Source organism: Xiphophorus maculatus, chromosome 21 (genome assembly GCF_002775205.1).
Source record: "Xiphophorus maculatus strain JP 163 A chromosome 21, X_maculatus-5.0-male, whole genome shotgun sequence".
Lineage (NCBI taxonomy): Eukaryota > Metazoa > Chordata > Actinopteri > Cyprinodontiformes > Poeciliidae > Xiphophorus > Xiphophorus maculatus.
The window spans coordinates 25,061,770-25,079,063 of NC_036463.1; the positions used below are offsets into that span (position 1 = coordinate 25,061,770).

A 17,294-nucleotide genomic window follows, 5' to 3' on the forward strand; every position below is an offset into this window, starting at 1 on the left:
AGGCCGCCATGTGGAGAAGTATGTGGTTCCGGAGGACGACAGCTACATGACCAACCCCAACCTGACCATCAGCGTTCCCATCGCCCCCGGAGAATCCGACGTGGAGTTTCCGGAGGAAGAGGAGGAGGAGGAAGAGGAGGAAGGTCAGGAGGAGCAGAGCGAGGGGTCCGAGGGAGACGAGGAGAGAGAGGAGGAGGTGAGGATCCGACCCGACCCAATAACTGCAGATAAACAATAAAACTGTAAAATCTCTGAACTTCCTGGTTTGCATGAACTGCTGATAATCAGACAGTTTTCTGACGTCGGTCTGGAGGATGAATCTGTTTCACCAAACTCTGGTTACAGCCACAACTTCAGCCAGAGGTTTTAAATCAGGGAACATTTCTCCATCGGAAGTGATCAGTTGGATCATTTCCTAATTTCTCTTCATTCCTGCTGAGTTCAGCTTCACCAGATCAGAGATCAGGAACCGAAATCAGATTTTTATCAAAGGTTCAGTCAAATCTGAGGATCTGCTGGAAGGAGGAAACATGGTGTGTGTTCCTGGAAACATGGTGTGTGTTCCTGGAAATGCCGTGTGTGTTCCTGGAAACATGGTGTGTGTTCCTGGAAACATGGTGTGTGTTCCTGGAAACGCCGTGTCTGTTCCTGGAAACATGGTGTGTGATCCTGGAAACATGGTGTGTGTTCCTGGAAACGCCGTGTGTGTTCCAGGAAACATGGTGTGTGTTCCTGGAAACATGGTGTGTGTTCCAGGAAACGCCGTGTGTGTTCCAGGAAACATGGTGTGTGTTCCTGGAAACATGGTGTGTGTTCCTGGAAACACGGTGTGTGTTCCTGCTGGGTGTGTGTAGCAGCGACGCAGCAGGAAGTGTGTGTGTTCCTAACAGGAAGTGACTGATTTGTGTCGTGCACGTGTCACTATGAGCGTGCACGTGACCTGTGCTGACTCAGTCTGGGTCCGTCGGGTCCGGCAGGATGTTCTGGTTCAGGTGGTTTCTGCAGGATTTCAGCTGTTTGGATGTAAATCCAGGGCCGGTTCTGGTCCAGTACTGGTCCGGTCCGGTTCTGATCCGGTCCGGTCTAACTCCTGGTCGGATCTCGCTGTGGCAGCTCCTCAGAGGTTCTGCAGCTGCAGCGGCCCGGTGTTCCAGCGTCATCAGAACCTATTATTGTTCCTGCAGAGGATAAATGAAGGCAGGTTCTCCAGCTGCTCCGTTCGGGTCCAGGCCCGGAAAGTTCTGACACGCAGATTCTTCACGCCGCGTCGCTGGATCAGCACCCTGAGGGTGAAAAATGCTCTGAGACGGTGAGCGCTGGCCCGGTTCTGACCCAGATAGGCAGGTGAGCGGCGCTGCTGCTGGAGGGGATGAGTCAGCGGCCCGGTTCAGCTGTGGTTCCGACTGCTGGAGCGGGTCCGCTGAGCGAGCAGAGCGTCGGCCATCTGGATGTCGGTTCTGATGGGTTCTGGTCAGAGTTACGGTTCGGTTCCGTTGTTTCAATAGTTTGATGATTTTTATTTTAGATTGGATTGAAGAAGAAACGCAGATCAGGTTCTACAGGTCCAAACCCAGCAGAACCAAACCCAGCAGAACCCAACAGAACCAAACCCATCAGAACCAAACTCAGCAGAACCAAACCCATCAGAACCAAACCCAGTAGAACCAAACCCAGCAGAACCCAACAGAACCAAACCCAGCAGAACCAAACCCAGCAGAACCCAACAGAACCAAACCCAGTAGAACCAAACCAAACAGAACCACTCTCCAGAACTTTTTCTGTGAAATAAGAGCCGGAACATGAGAACCCAGCAGGTTCTGTCCCGGTTTGGACCCGACCCGCCGTGTTTCTGCACCTGGAAGTGACTCAGTGAGGCTGTGATGACCTTTGACCTCTGCAGAGACCAGCAGGTGTCAGCAGTGGCAGGTGGAGGCTTTGATTCGTCTCTGAGAGAAACATCAAAACCACCAGAACAGAGAAACCCAAACTGTTACAGAACCAGAACCAGAACTCAGTAAATATGATACAAACAGAACCAAAACGGTAAAACAGATTTTCATTTCAGGGATTTTTTCTTTTCCTCAAAAGAATAAAAACATTTTTATCCAGTTTTCTCATAAATATATTTAAATATTTTATATTTATTAATATTTTTTAAATTCTCCTTCATCTGGAATCTGAACTGGATCTGCAGCAAAAAACTAAATACATTTTATTTTTTCTTCATAGTTTTAAATAATTGAGACATAAATAAACTGGAGCAGTTCTTCAAACGGACCCGGTTCTGTCTGGCAGGTTCTGTTTGGTTCTGCTGAGGTTCTCTATGGTTCTGTCCAGTTCTGTTTGGTTCAGATTCTGGGTCTAACTGCTGTTTCCTCTCGGTGTTGTTCGGTTCCGGACCGTTTTGCCTCCATCCGTCTCTGAGCTCCTGCTCGTTTTTTCTTCTTCTCTGTTTTTTCTTCTTCTTCTGTGGTTTAGATGAACGATGTCCCGTTTTCTGTCTCTCTAAGCAGAAAACGTCCCGCTGACTGATGTTGGTCTGTCCTTGTTAGCGCTGCTCTGTGCCTTTAAGTAAAGATGAATGACTGTGTGGGGAAAAAGCATCTGTTACCATGGCGACGGATAATGAAACAAGGGCGGTGAAGACGACTGGCTGCGTTTTTACCCAAGGACAAAAGGATCGGAGTTATTCTAACATGTTTGATGGTCAGAGCAGAGCAGGAGGCTCCGCCCACCACGCCGGGAGACGACGCAGCGTTTATAACTGTTAATCAATAATCAATCACTTCCTGTTTGACCCGACACACAGGAACAGCCTTCTACTGCCCTCTACAAAACGGGAAAACAGCTGCTGCAGTAAATTCATTGGGTTTATAGTCAGAACCGGATCCAGGACCGGATCAGGTCAGATGGTTCTGGTGGAAACAGGATGAGTATGTAGAAAAGCTCCTCTCTGAAGCACGGTGGAGGCCGGTGATGCTGTGGACATGGTAGCAGAGATTAGGATAAATTATAACCTCATGTCTGGTTTTGTTCTTCCTGCGGCTCCTTGAGGCAGAATTGTTCTGAGTCTCGGCCCGGTTTGACGGCTTAACAACCAGGAGAACTTTAAGGCTGCAGTCCCACCAGGTCCGCTTCGACCCACTTCAACCCAACTCCAGTCCATTTAGAAAGTCCGGTCCAGTTGGTGAGGTGTGAACGCTAAGCTAACTAAGGTTTACTGGACCATCAGCAGGAAAACACAATAAATAAGGATCCAGGTTCTTATGTGTTTCATATGAGCTGGTTGCTCTCTGTTTGGGTCGACCCGCAGAACTCCGGTTCCTCCGGTTCCTTCGGTTCCTTCGGTTCTGTCCCTGAACCAGGCCGGTTCTCCATTTTCTTGCAACTCAGATCCATAAACTGAAATACATTTAAACTCCTCATTACAGACGTCAGCTGTCAGCAGGCTGCATTATCCACCCTGGGTCTGCTCGTCTCTGGGAGCGTGTGTGTCAGAGATTAGAGAGAGAGAGAGAGGGTGTGTGTGTGTGTGTGTGTGTGTGTGTGTGTGTGTGTGTGTGTGTGTGTGTGTGTGTGTGTGTGTGTGTTTGGCTTCACCTCTGCCTGCATTTGTGTCCAAGGCTGCTGGCATTTGTCACAGTCGCTGCTCTCTGTTCTCAGGCTCTGAATGTATTCATGAGTGGCTGTTGACTCAGGTAGTTAGCTCACCTGTTCACACACACACACACACACACACGCACGCACGCACACACACACACACACACGCACACACACACACACACACCGTTTCTACCGTTTCTTTGTCCAGACAAAAGACAGACCGTCCAGATTTCTCTCCCTCCGTCCTCAGCAGAAACTCATCCCTCCATCGTCTCTTTGTGGAGTTAAACTCCCATGATGCTCAGCAAACTGGGACCTTTAAAGTCAGCTGGGATTGATGTAGCGGGGGGCTGGGGGGTTTCCTGTCGTCCTGGTTTTAAGTGAACAGACGGTGGTTTTCCTGCGTTTTGGAAGCTGAAGGTTTGGTTCTGTTGCTGCCAGGAATCCTGCCGGTTCTGAACGGTTCTGACTCATTCTGCAGAGAAACAAAGAGACTCTGGGCACAAAAACAGGATAAAAAGTTTAGAACAAAATAGTGAAGGTAATTCAGGCTGGAGGCTGGAGGCAGGCCGGCTTCCTGAACACGGTAGAAACCGGGTCTACCCGGTCCGGACCCGGTCTGGACCGAGTCTTGACCCGATCAGCTCATCACATGGTTGTTTCTGGTTTCTTCAGCAGAAAGAAGAAATCAGCCTATCAGAGGGCAGCACAGTGGACCTGAGGAAGCCTGGCGAGGAAGAGGACGAGTACTCAGAGCTGGCCGAAGAGGCCATGGACCCGGACAACTGCTTCCCTGACGGTAGGAACCGGCCCGGTTCTGCAGAACTCACACCCACCTGGTGATGGCGGTCCGATTGGACTGAAGTTTTCACCCTGAAACATTTTTACAGTCAGTCACATTAACAAGCTGCTGCAGTTCAATTCTCACAAAATCAACAAGCTTTTTCATAATTTGCATAAATGTGAGTTTATTGCAGATTTTATGCAAAACAGATCAAACAGATCGAGTTTAAATCATCCTGACTCCCACCAGCAGGAGGCAGTGTTTCCTGCTGCCTCATACTCACTAAATGTCGCGTTAAAGTTTGTCATCGATGTGGCGACGAATAAAATTTACTGTCGGATATAAGATCTCAAAATTCCTTTCAGATACAAAGAAGGTCACAAAGTCAGTGAGTTTAATTAGAAAATAATCATAAAATTCTGACGGGGCTGAGTTATGTTTCCATCCAGCTGAATTTTTAAAATGTCACAAAAATAAGAAACCAAATAAATTGGATTTGTTTGGACAGAATCAGTCAGATTACACTAAGCAGAAATTCATCAGGTGTTGGTGCTTTGCTCCGTAACAAACAGGAAGTCGAGGCTAACTAGCATGGACCGTTGTTGTCCAGAGTGACGAGACCAACATGGACTGAACTGATTCCTTCACTTCCTCCTGTGTATTTGATAAAACCACAGAGACTATAAATCTAAAACTGAGCAGAAAATCAATGACATTGTTCACAACTTCTCCTGCTGTTCACTGATTGGTCGGAATCTACTGGAAGAATCCAAGTGAATGGGAGAAAACCCAGACTGAGCAGTGGGGTGAGATTTGAATCCAGTGGAATAATGAAGGCTAAGGCTAAGCTAACATGGACCAAACATCTCAGAAAACCAGAGATGATCCTCCAGTCTGAGGTTTTTATTTCTGCCGTCATCTTTTTCAGAAAAGCCAAAAATCACAAGAAGTTTTATTTTTTATTTATTGTTATCATCAACCGTTAACATTTCAAAATGTCTCTGATGATTCTTCTATGATTGAAGACAACATAATAAATGTTGGTTGATTCTTTTCTTATCATTAATGTGATCTCTAAATGTCTCTTTTGTGTGAATTTTTTGCCTCTTTCAAATATTTTCTGGAGGATTTGGGATCCATTCGGTTGGAAACAGAAAAACCTTTTGGGTTATTGTTGTCTACTCTAGTTTTATATTTTACTGGAGGAGCAGCGAGGAGCCCAGAATTACAGATATTAATCAACAATAAGCTGCGTTGGCGTTTGAGAATCCAGGACAAACAGATGAAACTAAAACAAACTCCACACAGAAAAGTTGCTGCAAATCCTCAGAGAGCGATGAGTTTTCCATTATTCCGTCTGTGAAGGTGTATCCCCGCGCGTTCCTCCGGCTCCTCTAACCTTCAGCACATCCCACCCCCCACTACCACCACCCACTTGGCCCAAAACTCTCACAGCAGATTTATGACTGTGTTCCTACTAACCCAGGTGAGAAGCAAACACCTTGGCACTTCCTGACTCAGCCGCTTTCCTCCAGCAGACATTTGTCTCAGACGCAGGAAGCAGGAGACACGCTGAGAGGTAACCGCTGTAACAACAACCAGTAAACCTGATGGATGACCTTCTGCCACAGCCTAAACAAAGGTCACTGCTGTTTCTACTGCAGACGATCTGCTGCTGTTAGCCACGACTTAAACACCAACAGGAAGTCAAAGTCTGACCCTGATACAAGAATGGTTATTTTGTCTTTGGCTTTTTCTTTCTCTACTGAGGGATGAACACATGAATAATAACCAGCTGAGATCGACTGCAGCTTCTCCTCTGTTTGGTGATGAAGGTGAAGCTGCAGCCATCAGATGGTTTATAACCTTTACTGAGGTAAAGTTTGAAAATGTTACCGTTATTCACAACATTCATGCAGAAAATGGACAGAAAGTAACCTGGGGTAACCTTCAGGTGTGACTGCTCTACCTCTACACACACACACACACACACACACACACACACACACACCCTTCAGTGATTGCTCTAGCATCTCGTGTGTGAAGACGAAGGTATGAAGGGAATTTTGTGGAACATGAAGTCATATATCGACAGAATAATTTTCAATAAAAAAACATTTTTAGCTGCTAAGTTACTGAATAAATATACATATGAGCTGATTTTAGTCTTCAGGTTCTTCAGCCATCAGACTGGAGCAAAGAGTTTCAGGAAGTCCTGATCATTTATGGAGCTTCTTTACAAATATGGACGCTAACATTAGCATTAGCTGCTACATGTTAGCATTGAGATGCTATTTTAGGCTAGCATTGCTTCGCTGACAGGCTAACTCCTTTTAGCACAACTTGAACCCAACAGCAGTCTTTTCCATCGTCCAATCAGATCGTCTAGCAGCAGGAATTAGAACCGTTTTGTCCTCCATCGCTGTTAGCAGAGTTAGCTTGAGCGTCAGATTTACGGTCGTACCAGAAACGTGTGAATACAAAAGTTCCAGCTCGGGACTTTTGTATGGAAAAAGAAAATGCGACTAATTGGATTACAATTTTTAACACGTTAATCAAAACCTGGTTTTATTTAAACTTTGTCTTTTCATTTGAACTTTTTCACATTTTATCCCAGATTTGAACCAACAGAGAAATTATCATCTTTAATAATTCATAAAATCTGTAACAAATTCCAATACATAGCGGTTCACATGCATTTGTATTCATCCCCCTTTCAGTCTGACACCCATAAATAAAACCCAGAGCAACCAGTTCAGTCATTAATCAGAGGACGGACCAGCAGGAGACCCACCAGAACCAGAACCTGCAGCTTGTTGTGCTATGTTAGATCTGCTGAATCCTACCAATCAGCTCCAACTCTTTGTTTCTTTGGTTTGGTTTCCTCTGGGTTCTGTTTCTGTTCTGCTTCTGTTGCTCCGGCCCGTTTCTAGGAAGCTGACAAACATCGTGATGTAAAGATGGCGACAGACTCCAGCCGCGGTCGCCCGCTGCCTAATTACCCAGATTACATCATCACTTCCTGCCCAGCCTGCGGATGTTCAGTTTGTTCTGCAGTCACATGACGGTTTCCCCGACCACATCCCCCCCGCTTGGCCCGATACTTTCACACTAGATTTATGGTTTTCTTGTGACGGCCCAGGTGAAAAGCAAACACCTTGTTTCCTTCCTGACTCAGCCGCTTTCCTCCCGGAGCGCAGAGATTTGTCAGCGTGGATCGGATCCACGCAGCAGCAGCAGCAGCAGCAGCAGCAGCAGTCGCTGCAGCCACTCGGGGAAGTTTGTGGATAAATCCCAGCTCCTGAGTGACCACACTGCGATAAAAACTCAACATATTCAGGAATTTAGATGAGCCTCTCAAGCTTATTACTCATAAAAACCCCTGAGAGGAAGAAACAATGAGGACAGCCAGCTGGAAAACCCTCAGTGAAGAACAAACTGAGCCGAACACCTGCAGAACCTCCATCACCGGCACCGAGGTGCAGCTCTCTAACCTGGATTCATCCAGCAGGACCGGCTGGTTCTGAATGCTCACGCTGCGCTGGAGGGACCAATCAGATGCAGGAACACAGCGGTCACTTCCTGATTTAATCACAAACTCATTAAAACCTGGTTAAACAGAAACAACCAAAGTCTGATCAGAAACAAGCCGACGTCATAAACATGACTTAATGCTGAGCATTTAATACAAATATTAAACACAGAAGTTCTCTAGTAATACCTCAGACATGAACAAACTTTTATAAAATACTGAACGTTTAACATGATGGATATATTTTACTCTCTCTGACTGACATGCATTATCTTAATACTTCATCTGATCAGTTTCTTCCCTGTTGGATTCATATCTACATGAATTTAAAAATATGGAGTTAATCATGAATATCATGACCGTCCTTCAGTACCACTGCGACCCCTCAGGGGCCGCGGCCCTCATGTTGAAGCCCTCTGATCTAAACAGCATCATTTAGAAAGATGCTGGTTTACTTTATGTTGCACAAACGCAGCAACAAATCACTTTAAAACTACAAATAAAAAAATTAGCATGTTCTAAAACTAAACTTAAAAATGACTGATATTTACATAAATATATAAAACCAGATCCTATAACTTGCTGAATAGTTTTCTGCAGGTTTGTTTTGTTTTATTTCAAGTGTATTAAAATATTTGTAGTTCTGAAATTAAATGAATCATTTTAATGTTTTTCTCCACCAACAGCAGAATCTGATCAAATATAGTTACAGTTCATATCTAACTGGTTTGATCCTGTTTTCCATCTTTAATTAGATTTAAATACATAAATCAATCTGCAAAAACACAAAAGCTTGTGGTTTAGTTTCTACGTAAAGTGAAACGTTTTCCTGCAGCTTCTCGGCTTTAAAAGCAGGATGTGGATCTTGGATCATCTTCCTCTTTGTTTTAACATTAATGTTTCCTTCAGCCTCGGTTTCGGCTCCAGGACTCGGAGCTGAAGCTGTGAATCGCAGCCAGCAGTCGGACGCATAAAAAGGTCAGAAGCATAAAACTGAGCGGAGGCAGGAATAAAAGCGCTCCTCCTCACGCCGGGTGGAGCTGCCAAGCAGCAGATGTTGTTTGAGTTTGATTCATTTAGAAGATGGATCGTCCATCAGCTCCGTCCCAACGCCGCGCCGTCTCCCTGATTCAGCACAGTCCTTCGCAGCAGGCGGACGTTTGTCACCGGCGGGACTCGGATCGGCCGCCGGAGCGCCGACAGGGAGAGTGGGGGGGTCGGCTCTGCGCCGCGTCTCCGACTCATTTGTTTCAGCTGAAACGGCGAAGAAACGCAGAGGAAGGATGAGGGATGGAGGAGATGTTTGGATCTACCTGCTGGAGCTGAAAGGACAGCAGCTTCACGTTCCGTCTCGCTGGCACCAACTGATCCGGACCTCCAGCGAGCAGCTGGGCTGACTCAGCGCTGGCCGCTCAGACTGGACCAGTAGCACCAGTCTGCTGACTCAGCGCCGCTCCTGCAGGCAGCTGGCTGCAGGAGGAGGCCTGGAAGAGTCTGGCAGCTGCTGGAGCAGCTGGGGGTTAAACATCCAGGGAGCAGTTTGGGTTTGAGCCACAGAACCGGCGCAGACCTGTGGTCCGCCGGTCCTTATGTCGGGTCTGATCATCAACACCCTGGAATCATCAGAACATCAAGACAAAAACGCCAAACAAACGTCCATCCAGGTGTTACAGACCAAACTGCGTCCTGCTTCCAAACGTCTGGTGGACGAAGAGACGGAAGTGAGACGATGATCCTCCGGATCCGACCCGCTGCTGCTAACCCGACCCGAAGGAGGAAGAACATCAGCACCGAACCAACCACCTGGGAGGGGTCAAAGGTCATCCATTGTTCTCCAGAGAAATCTCTATCTACAGGCCTCAGTTAGCAGGTCTAAGGTTAAAGGTCGTGACCCTGAACCAGTCTGGCTGCCCCCATCTTTCTAGAAACAAGATGGCTGCCCGACTGCGGTCAGCAGCAGGAGGGGGGACGAGACTCCTGGGACGATGTCCACCGGACTGGTTGGACCAGAGGACAGATGTTGGACCAGAGGACAGATGTTGGACCAGAGGACAGATGTTGGACCAGAGGACAGATGTTGGACCAGGCACGGTGGGGGAGGGTCCTGCTGTGGACTTGTTCTATGAACTCCTTCCAGCCTCTAATTCCTCCAACAGCTAAAGCTGGGTCCAAACACAGCTGCAACAGCACCAAGCTGTTCCTCTGGCCTAGTCAAAGTCCAGACCTCAGCCTGAGCAGAACCAAATATTTTCAAATCTCAATTAACAGAACCAATTCTGGACGGATTCCGAGTCTGATGAGGTCCGACTGTCTGACCAGAATCAGAACGTTTATGGTCAGAAGAACGACGAGATTTTTTTCAGTCCAAACGGACATGAAGACTGACGAGTTTCTGGACCTGCCGGGTCTGATGGAGGTTCTGGACCTGCTGGGTCTGATGGAGGTTCTGGAGCTGCTGGGTCTGATGGAGGTTCTGGAGCTGCTGGGTCTGATGGGGTCATTAGTGGACTGTGGTGTGATTGGTCCAGAGTTCTGTTGACTCAGAGGAAATTAGCTTTCGTGTCTTTTATTCTTGCTGGATGCATAAACAAACCTCTGGCCACTAGGTGGCAGCACTGCTGAAGCTAATCAACAGGTTCAGCAGTAGAAGAAGTCACAGCCTTTCACTCAGAACTCACCGTTTGGAAAATTTCGTTCTCGTTTTGGAGAATCACCAACCAGGAGTCGAGTTTAAAGCCGCACCGCTAGCTTGGCTAACATGCGCTGAATGCTAACAATTAAAAACGCCACAACTTGGCTTGAAGCAGCCGATGGAAACAGCTGCTGATGTTCTGGACTTCCTGTTCTTGCAGATCAAGTCCAGAACTGTTGGACAGAACCACAGAGTCCAGTTGATTCCTGTTTTCATCAGGATCTGCTCAGTCAGTACAGTTGACCAACATGAGGCTCTAGCAGCCAGTATGGACCCGTGGTTCCTCCACTGAGGACCTCCTGGTTCTACTGGGTCAGATTACTTTCTCTCCATGAAACCGGGCTGATCAGTGGAAGGTCCGGTCCATATTCCCCTGAGAGCTCTGCGTTATATTTAGCCGTTTAGCTGAAAGCCCATCGGAACCGCTGAGGTCTGCTAGCTGCCAGATGGCGCAGGAGCGCTGACCTTTTCCAAAGGGAAGTTTGGGTTTTTCAGCCTGCAGGACATTATGTAAGCCTGGAGCTCAGCTGTGGCGGTTCTACCTCCTGCTCATCCGGGTCCACATCTCACAGCTAACAGATCCAAATGCAGATTATCAGACTTTCCCCCAACACGGCCATCTTTGTTTCTAACAGGGTGTTCCAGTCCACTTTCTGTGTCTCAGTGACTGTGTGTGGTCCGGTCAGAACCAGCAGCGTTTCTCCCTGCGGCTCCCCCTAGCTGTCAGGAAGACAGAGAACATGCCGGCGCTCCTTTCTCTCATTATTATTTATCGCGCTACACAAAGCAGAAGGTCGTCCCGCCAGGAGGAGCCGAGCGCCGACGAGCCGGAGACGCCGGGCAGAAAGACGGAGGTCATCGATCAGCGAACCTCCGCCTGCAGCTCCAGGAGGAAACTCCATCAGCTGGAGGGAGGAACAGAACCGCTGACCCGGGCCGACCTCTCTAACACTCATGTTCAGATTGACATGCTTGCTGTGGTTCTGTCATCCAGAACCACCACGATCAGAATCCAGCTATAGATCTACCATCTACAGACCTGCTCAGTAAAAACCAAACACTGCTGCCGACAGAAAGCAGAACGACTCACAACTTTTTCAGTTTGTCAGAAAAAGAGCAGCAGAAGAAAATGTTTCCTGCAGGTTTCAGATAAATGTCCTCGTTAGACGGAAACGTTTGATGGCCGACAGCAGAAGAAGAAAACACGATGAGTTAAAACAAACTCAAAGGTTTTTCTGAAATGTTGTTGGTTCCAAACCCACCGACATCCCAAAACGTTTTCATCCACATGGAAACAAAAAAATCTATTTTTACTCCCCAGACCTGCAGGTTCTCCTGTTACCAAGACATTCTGTTGGTTGGACACTAGGTGGCAGTAATCACCACAAACAGGTCCTTTAAAAGTCTCCAAGTTACAGAACTAAGTTAAAACAAGTCAAAATTCATTATTAATAATGTATCAGAAGTTAAAAACAGACGTCTCTCCTGTTAAATCAACTTGATGAATTTTGATTTCTGAGTTTAAAAACATTTTAGTTTTAGTTTTCAAGGCAGCAGGTTAATGTTTGTTTTTGAGTTAAATTAGCTTCAAATGTTTTACAGAATATGAAACAATTTGCTTTGTTGACTCTATTATGTAATCTATATTTTATAAAATCGATGAAACAGTTTTTTGTTTTTGTTTCTGCAGGAATTATTCTAATTAAACCAGATTTGTGCTGCAGGTTAAACTAACTGAACAGTAGTTGATATTTACGGCGACCCGGTCGCCTGAGTCGTTCTGGGTCTTTATTCTGGAGGAACCGCTCCGGTTCGCCGGATTAAATCCTTCCTGTCAATAATAAAGAGCTTTCCTTCTCCACACGTGCCACTGCTGAGGCAGATAAAGCTGAAAAATGGGAATTTTAATTTCCACCTCCGCTGCAGTTCCAACAAACGTCTGTGCTGCCCTTTTTTCCCTTTCACTGCGCTCGTCACTGAGCTAGAAGTAAAATGTGCAAAGGGAACACTTTTCTTTAGCGTTCCTCCGGAGGAGAAAGGAAACCACAGAGGAGGTCGTTTTCTATTCACTCCTCCATCAGCAGGTTGCTGCTTCAGCCTCACTTTCTTCCTGTAGAAACGTATTTTTATCAGGCACACTGCAGGGCAGCAAAGCCCTGAATTCAAACCCAGGCAGTCATTATTTCACCTGAGAGCCGCAGCTCAGCCTCCTCCAGCCAGACGGAGCAGGTTTAACCCTCTGATCAGCGCCGACACGCCGCGCCACGTTAGCCGCCTCATTAGCCGTTTAAATGCCAGCTCATTGGTTAATGTTGTGATGCCCACAGAGTGGGAGTGGGAGTGTTTCTGCCTCGGTGGGCAGAGTGGAGCCTCCTGTTTTCAGTGGGACTGGAAGGTCTCAGGTGGAGCCTGCTGAGTCCGGCTGCCGCTGTGCCCTTGAGCAACGGAACCACGCGCCTCCTGGAAAACGTCTCTGCTGTTTCTCTGGAAAACTGCAAAGGAAAAACGTCTGAAAGTTTCTGAGTGGCAGATCTGAACATGGAAAGTCAGAGAATTAAATTTCAAATGAGAAGCAAATGAAGCCGTTTCTAATCTGAGAACACCTCGGAGTGTGAGGTCACGACCCCGCTGCATTATGCATCTGGATGCTGCTGCGCTCCGGCCTGCAGCCTGTCTTATGTAACCTCTGCACAGTTCATGCACTGAGCCGCAGCACAAACGGCACAAAACACAACCATCGATCAGCGAAGCTTTACTGGAAAGATTTTACCACCAAGGAGGAAAATGATTACAAAAAACTAGAATATTAACTATTTCTGCCTGTTAATCTAAGTTTATACATATAAATATTAATAAATGAAGAAGATAAAAAACTAAACATGGTTTGGATCGTTTGCCTGATTAAAGGAATCAGTTTGTAAAATTATTTTGTTCTCTGTTGAATGAAACAAACAAAAACTATTTTATTCAGTAACTAGAACATGAACTCACTGAACTCCAAGTTTAATGAATTAAATCAAATGTTTCTGTTTCTCAGTAAACGTCTCTGGTTAGATGTGGGTTTTGTTCACATAAAAAAGTTTTTTATGTGTTTTTATCTAATTTTTATCTAATTAGAAATAAACAGTGTTGATCTTAACGAACCGCCTGAGCTGATGGACTTTATTAGTTTCATTAATTAGAGTTGTGGCCTCCAAACGGCGGCTGGTTGCATTTTGGCCTCTTATCATCTAAAGTGACTGAAGACCTGAGCTGTGAGAGGAACCGGGTCGGTTCCACCCGACCCGATAAACTCACTGTGTGTTACTGAAACACACAGCAGCTTTTATAAAATATAAACATATGACCAAATATTATATTCAGACGGTTGGATGGTTGGATGGATGGATGGATGGATGGATGCATGGATGGATGGATGGTGGTTGGATGTAATGCGGCCCAGTCTGACATTTTGCCTGAAAACCTTTGACTTCCTGTAACTCCAGGTCCAGCAGCCGTTCAGAGCCGTTTCCATGGCGACGGCATTTTATCAGAGTAAACATGAAGCAGCAGTTGGTCTGCAGCAGCCGGTCTGCAGCAGCCGGTCTGCAGCAGCCGGTCTGCAGCAGCCGGTCTGCTGATGGTCATTCAGCAACGTTTTCTGGGTGGTGTTAATAGCAGATCAATAGCAGATCAATGCTTCGATCAGCAGAGCTGCGTCTGGCCCATCAGGTGATCCAACGAGGCGTTTAGATCTGCGTTCAGTCCGTTTATTAGAGCCCGTTTCAGTCCAGCTCAGGGGGTTTCCTAACTCTGCCCGGGTTGGATTACAGCTCGCTTGTTCTCATTGGATTACCAGCTGACAGATCAGGAAGAGCCTATTAGTCTCCATGGAAGCAGAAAGCCGGGTAATCAGAGCTGTAATTACAGAGGCAGGCAGACGCTGCAATCAGAGCGGAGAGGAGCAGCTCCAATCATCATCTTCAGCCCGTCCGTCACAGGAAGCCAGTCATTCACCAAAATATGGCTCCCTCCCCTCAGAGCGTCCAGGGAGCGTCTGTCCTTAAAAGGTCGCGATGCTGACCGACCTGAAACATCTGCACGGATCCGCTCAGCGTCTCCTGCCAACTGCAACACTTCTGAAATATACCACTTCCTGTTTTTGGAGCGCTCTCCGGTCCGCTTGGCGTTCACATTCAAACCGAACCAGAGTTCACTTCAACCGAACCCAGACCGAGGTTTGGAGGACCAGAGGTCAGAGGTCAATTAGTATTCATACCTCACCAACTGGACCGGACTTTGACTAGGCAAGCGGCCTGAAGTTGGATTAAAGCGGACTGGGAATGAAGCTGGACTCCAGTGAGGTTCCCTAACGCCGCTAAAGGTCAGAGTCTGGGTCAGACTGAGGTTTGGTTCCTGATCCGACTCCGGAGCAGAAACAGGTTTCAGTCTCTGATTAACTGAACCTCAGTGTTTGGGTTCACATTATTACTAACTCACTCATGATGGAGGAGGATCAGGGAGGCGTCCCTCAGGGCTCCGTCCTCCAGCAGCTGTCGTTCCTAATCTCATGTCCGTTCTCGTCTTCACGTGTCGCCTTGTCGGGTTTTTCCAGCCTCATCCTCTCACTCTCTGGGCGTCCTTCCTGTCAGCTCCGACTCCATCATCGTTCCGGCCCGCGGGCCTCTCAGCACCACTCAGCAATCACTCTCTCCCATCCTGACTCTGAGTTTCATGTTGTCCTGGATATTGTTTTTGACACATCGATCAGATCTGGTTAAAAACCAGCTTTCAGACGCGGCCGGCCGGTGGGAGTGAAACCCGAGCCTCGTTATCAGCAGAGTGACCATCGCTGCTTCGCTTCCAGCCTCCATCAGCCGCGTCTATCAAGATCAGCCGTTATTCTCCAGAGCTTCAGACGGTTGATCGATGCGTTGCTTTCAGACGGCTAGATTATATCGACGCAGAGCAAAGTGGGACTAAATAAAAAGTCGATATGGGAAACTTTTAAAGTTTATTTCTCAGATTTTTCCTCCTGATCTGCGATCTTGTTTCTGCTCCATCGGGTACTGATTACTGTTTGGAAGAGACGTGATTAAGACAAACATCGAACGTGTTTTTGTGTCGGGTTCAGCGTCCTGCCGTCAGTTAAGCTCAGAAAACGAGGAGAAAGTTGATGAGATCTGCAGTCTGCTGCATTCGTGGCTCCGTTCCGTCCAAACACACACAGGGAGAACCTGGAGCTCAGCATCTGTCTCAGAGTCACACGTTACGCAAGAACAGCAAACATTTTCCTGCTCTGGTTCCTGGACTTCACTTAAAATAAGACAAAGCTAAACTAGGAGTAACTTCAGTAACATATGGGATCTTGTTTTATGTAAATAGTTACTTAATATGGATGAAAAACTATCAGTTCCACTTGCAGATTATTTCATTTATAACAAGATGTTTGTACCACGTAAAAGGAAAACAGAAAATACATTTTAAGAATTTATTGACGTAAAACAAGCTTCTGTATTTTGCTGAAAAGTTACTTTAAGTTCTTTGGTTATTTTTGAAGTATATGAAGATATTTGTACTAGAAAGGAACCAGAGTTCCTCGGTGAGTTTTAGTGTTTTTCAGCCGGTCTGAACTCTTTCTGTCTGGATGAGCTGCTGCTCCAGCGCCCTGCAGCCAGGCACCACCAGGGACTCAAACTCACACATTTTATGCCATTAAAGGAAGAATCAGAGCCGAGGTGTGAGCAGTTGCTCCTGTGTGGTTTCTAACGGGACCTGGGGGGAAAGCGGACGGATTGTCTCGGGTCCTGAAGCTTTGGGTTGAAGCTGAACTTCCTGACCTGACCTGGTTCTGCTTCCTGCCGCCTGCAGTGTGCGTGTCCCGGTTCCAGTGCTGCGACATCGACACCACGGCGGGTCTGGGCCAGATGTGGTGGAGAACGAGGAAGACCTGCTACCAGATCGTAGAGCACAGCTGGTTCGAGTCCTTCATCATCTTCATGATCCTTCTCAGCTCGGGAGCTCTGGTCAGCGGCCGCCATCTTGGTCCTGTTGTACAATGTGTTCAGTTTGACTTGACCTTTCTCCCCTGTGGCCTCTCTGTCGCCCCCTACAGGCCTTCGAGGACATCTACATCGAGCAGAGAAGGGTCGTCAAGGTGGTGCTCGAATATGCTGACAAGATCTTCACCTACATCTTCATCTTAGAGATGATGCTCAAATGGCTCGCCTACGGCTTCAAGAAGTACTTCACCAACTACTGGTGCTGGCTGGACTTCCTCATCGTCGATGTAAGACATCCGCCCGCCTGGTTTACCGCTGTGTGTGTGTGTGTGTGTGTGTGTGTGTGTGTGGGGGTGTGTGTGTGTGTGTGTGTGTGTGAGACATCCATGAAAACAGGACAGCAGGAAAGGAGTGTGCTGTTTTCTGGTGGAGGATCTGAAAGTCTTTTCTTTAAGAAACGGAGAAATCCAGCAGCAGATAAAGACCCTGAGGATCCATCGTCCTTCATGCAGGTTTCAGAAACCAGAATGTTGGAGCTAAACTTTAGGATTTTTCATGGGTTTAACTGGAGACCTGAACAATGAGGCGATCCTCTCAGCTCAGACGGTTAAAACGGCCCGACATCCTGCTGACGGAGCTGAAACTGGCAGCCTGCTGCTCTCTCTCTCTCTCTGTCTCTCTCTCTCTCTCCGTCTCTCCCTC

The 17,294-nt window shown here is 47.1% G+C and overlaps 1 protein-coding gene across 1 annotated transcript in view; it reads left to right on the forward strand.

Annotated features, from left to right (window-relative positions):
• Positions 1 to 17,294, forward strand: part of LOC102230440 (sodium channel protein type 2 subunit alpha-like) — a 116,317-nt gene that overhangs the window by 79,207 nt on the left and 19,816 nt on the right. Inside the window, exons 22-25 of the mRNA XM_023326813.1 lie at positions 3 to 196; positions 4,279 to 4,402; positions 16,462 to 16,616; positions 16,706 to 16,899. Coding sequence (XP_023182581.1) covers positions 3 to 196; positions 4,279 to 4,402; positions 16,462 to 16,616; positions 16,706 to 16,899 — 667 coding nt within the window. The remainder of the gene's footprint in view (positions 1 to 2; positions 197 to 4,278; positions 4,403 to 16,461; positions 16,617 to 16,705; positions 16,900 to 17,294) is intronic.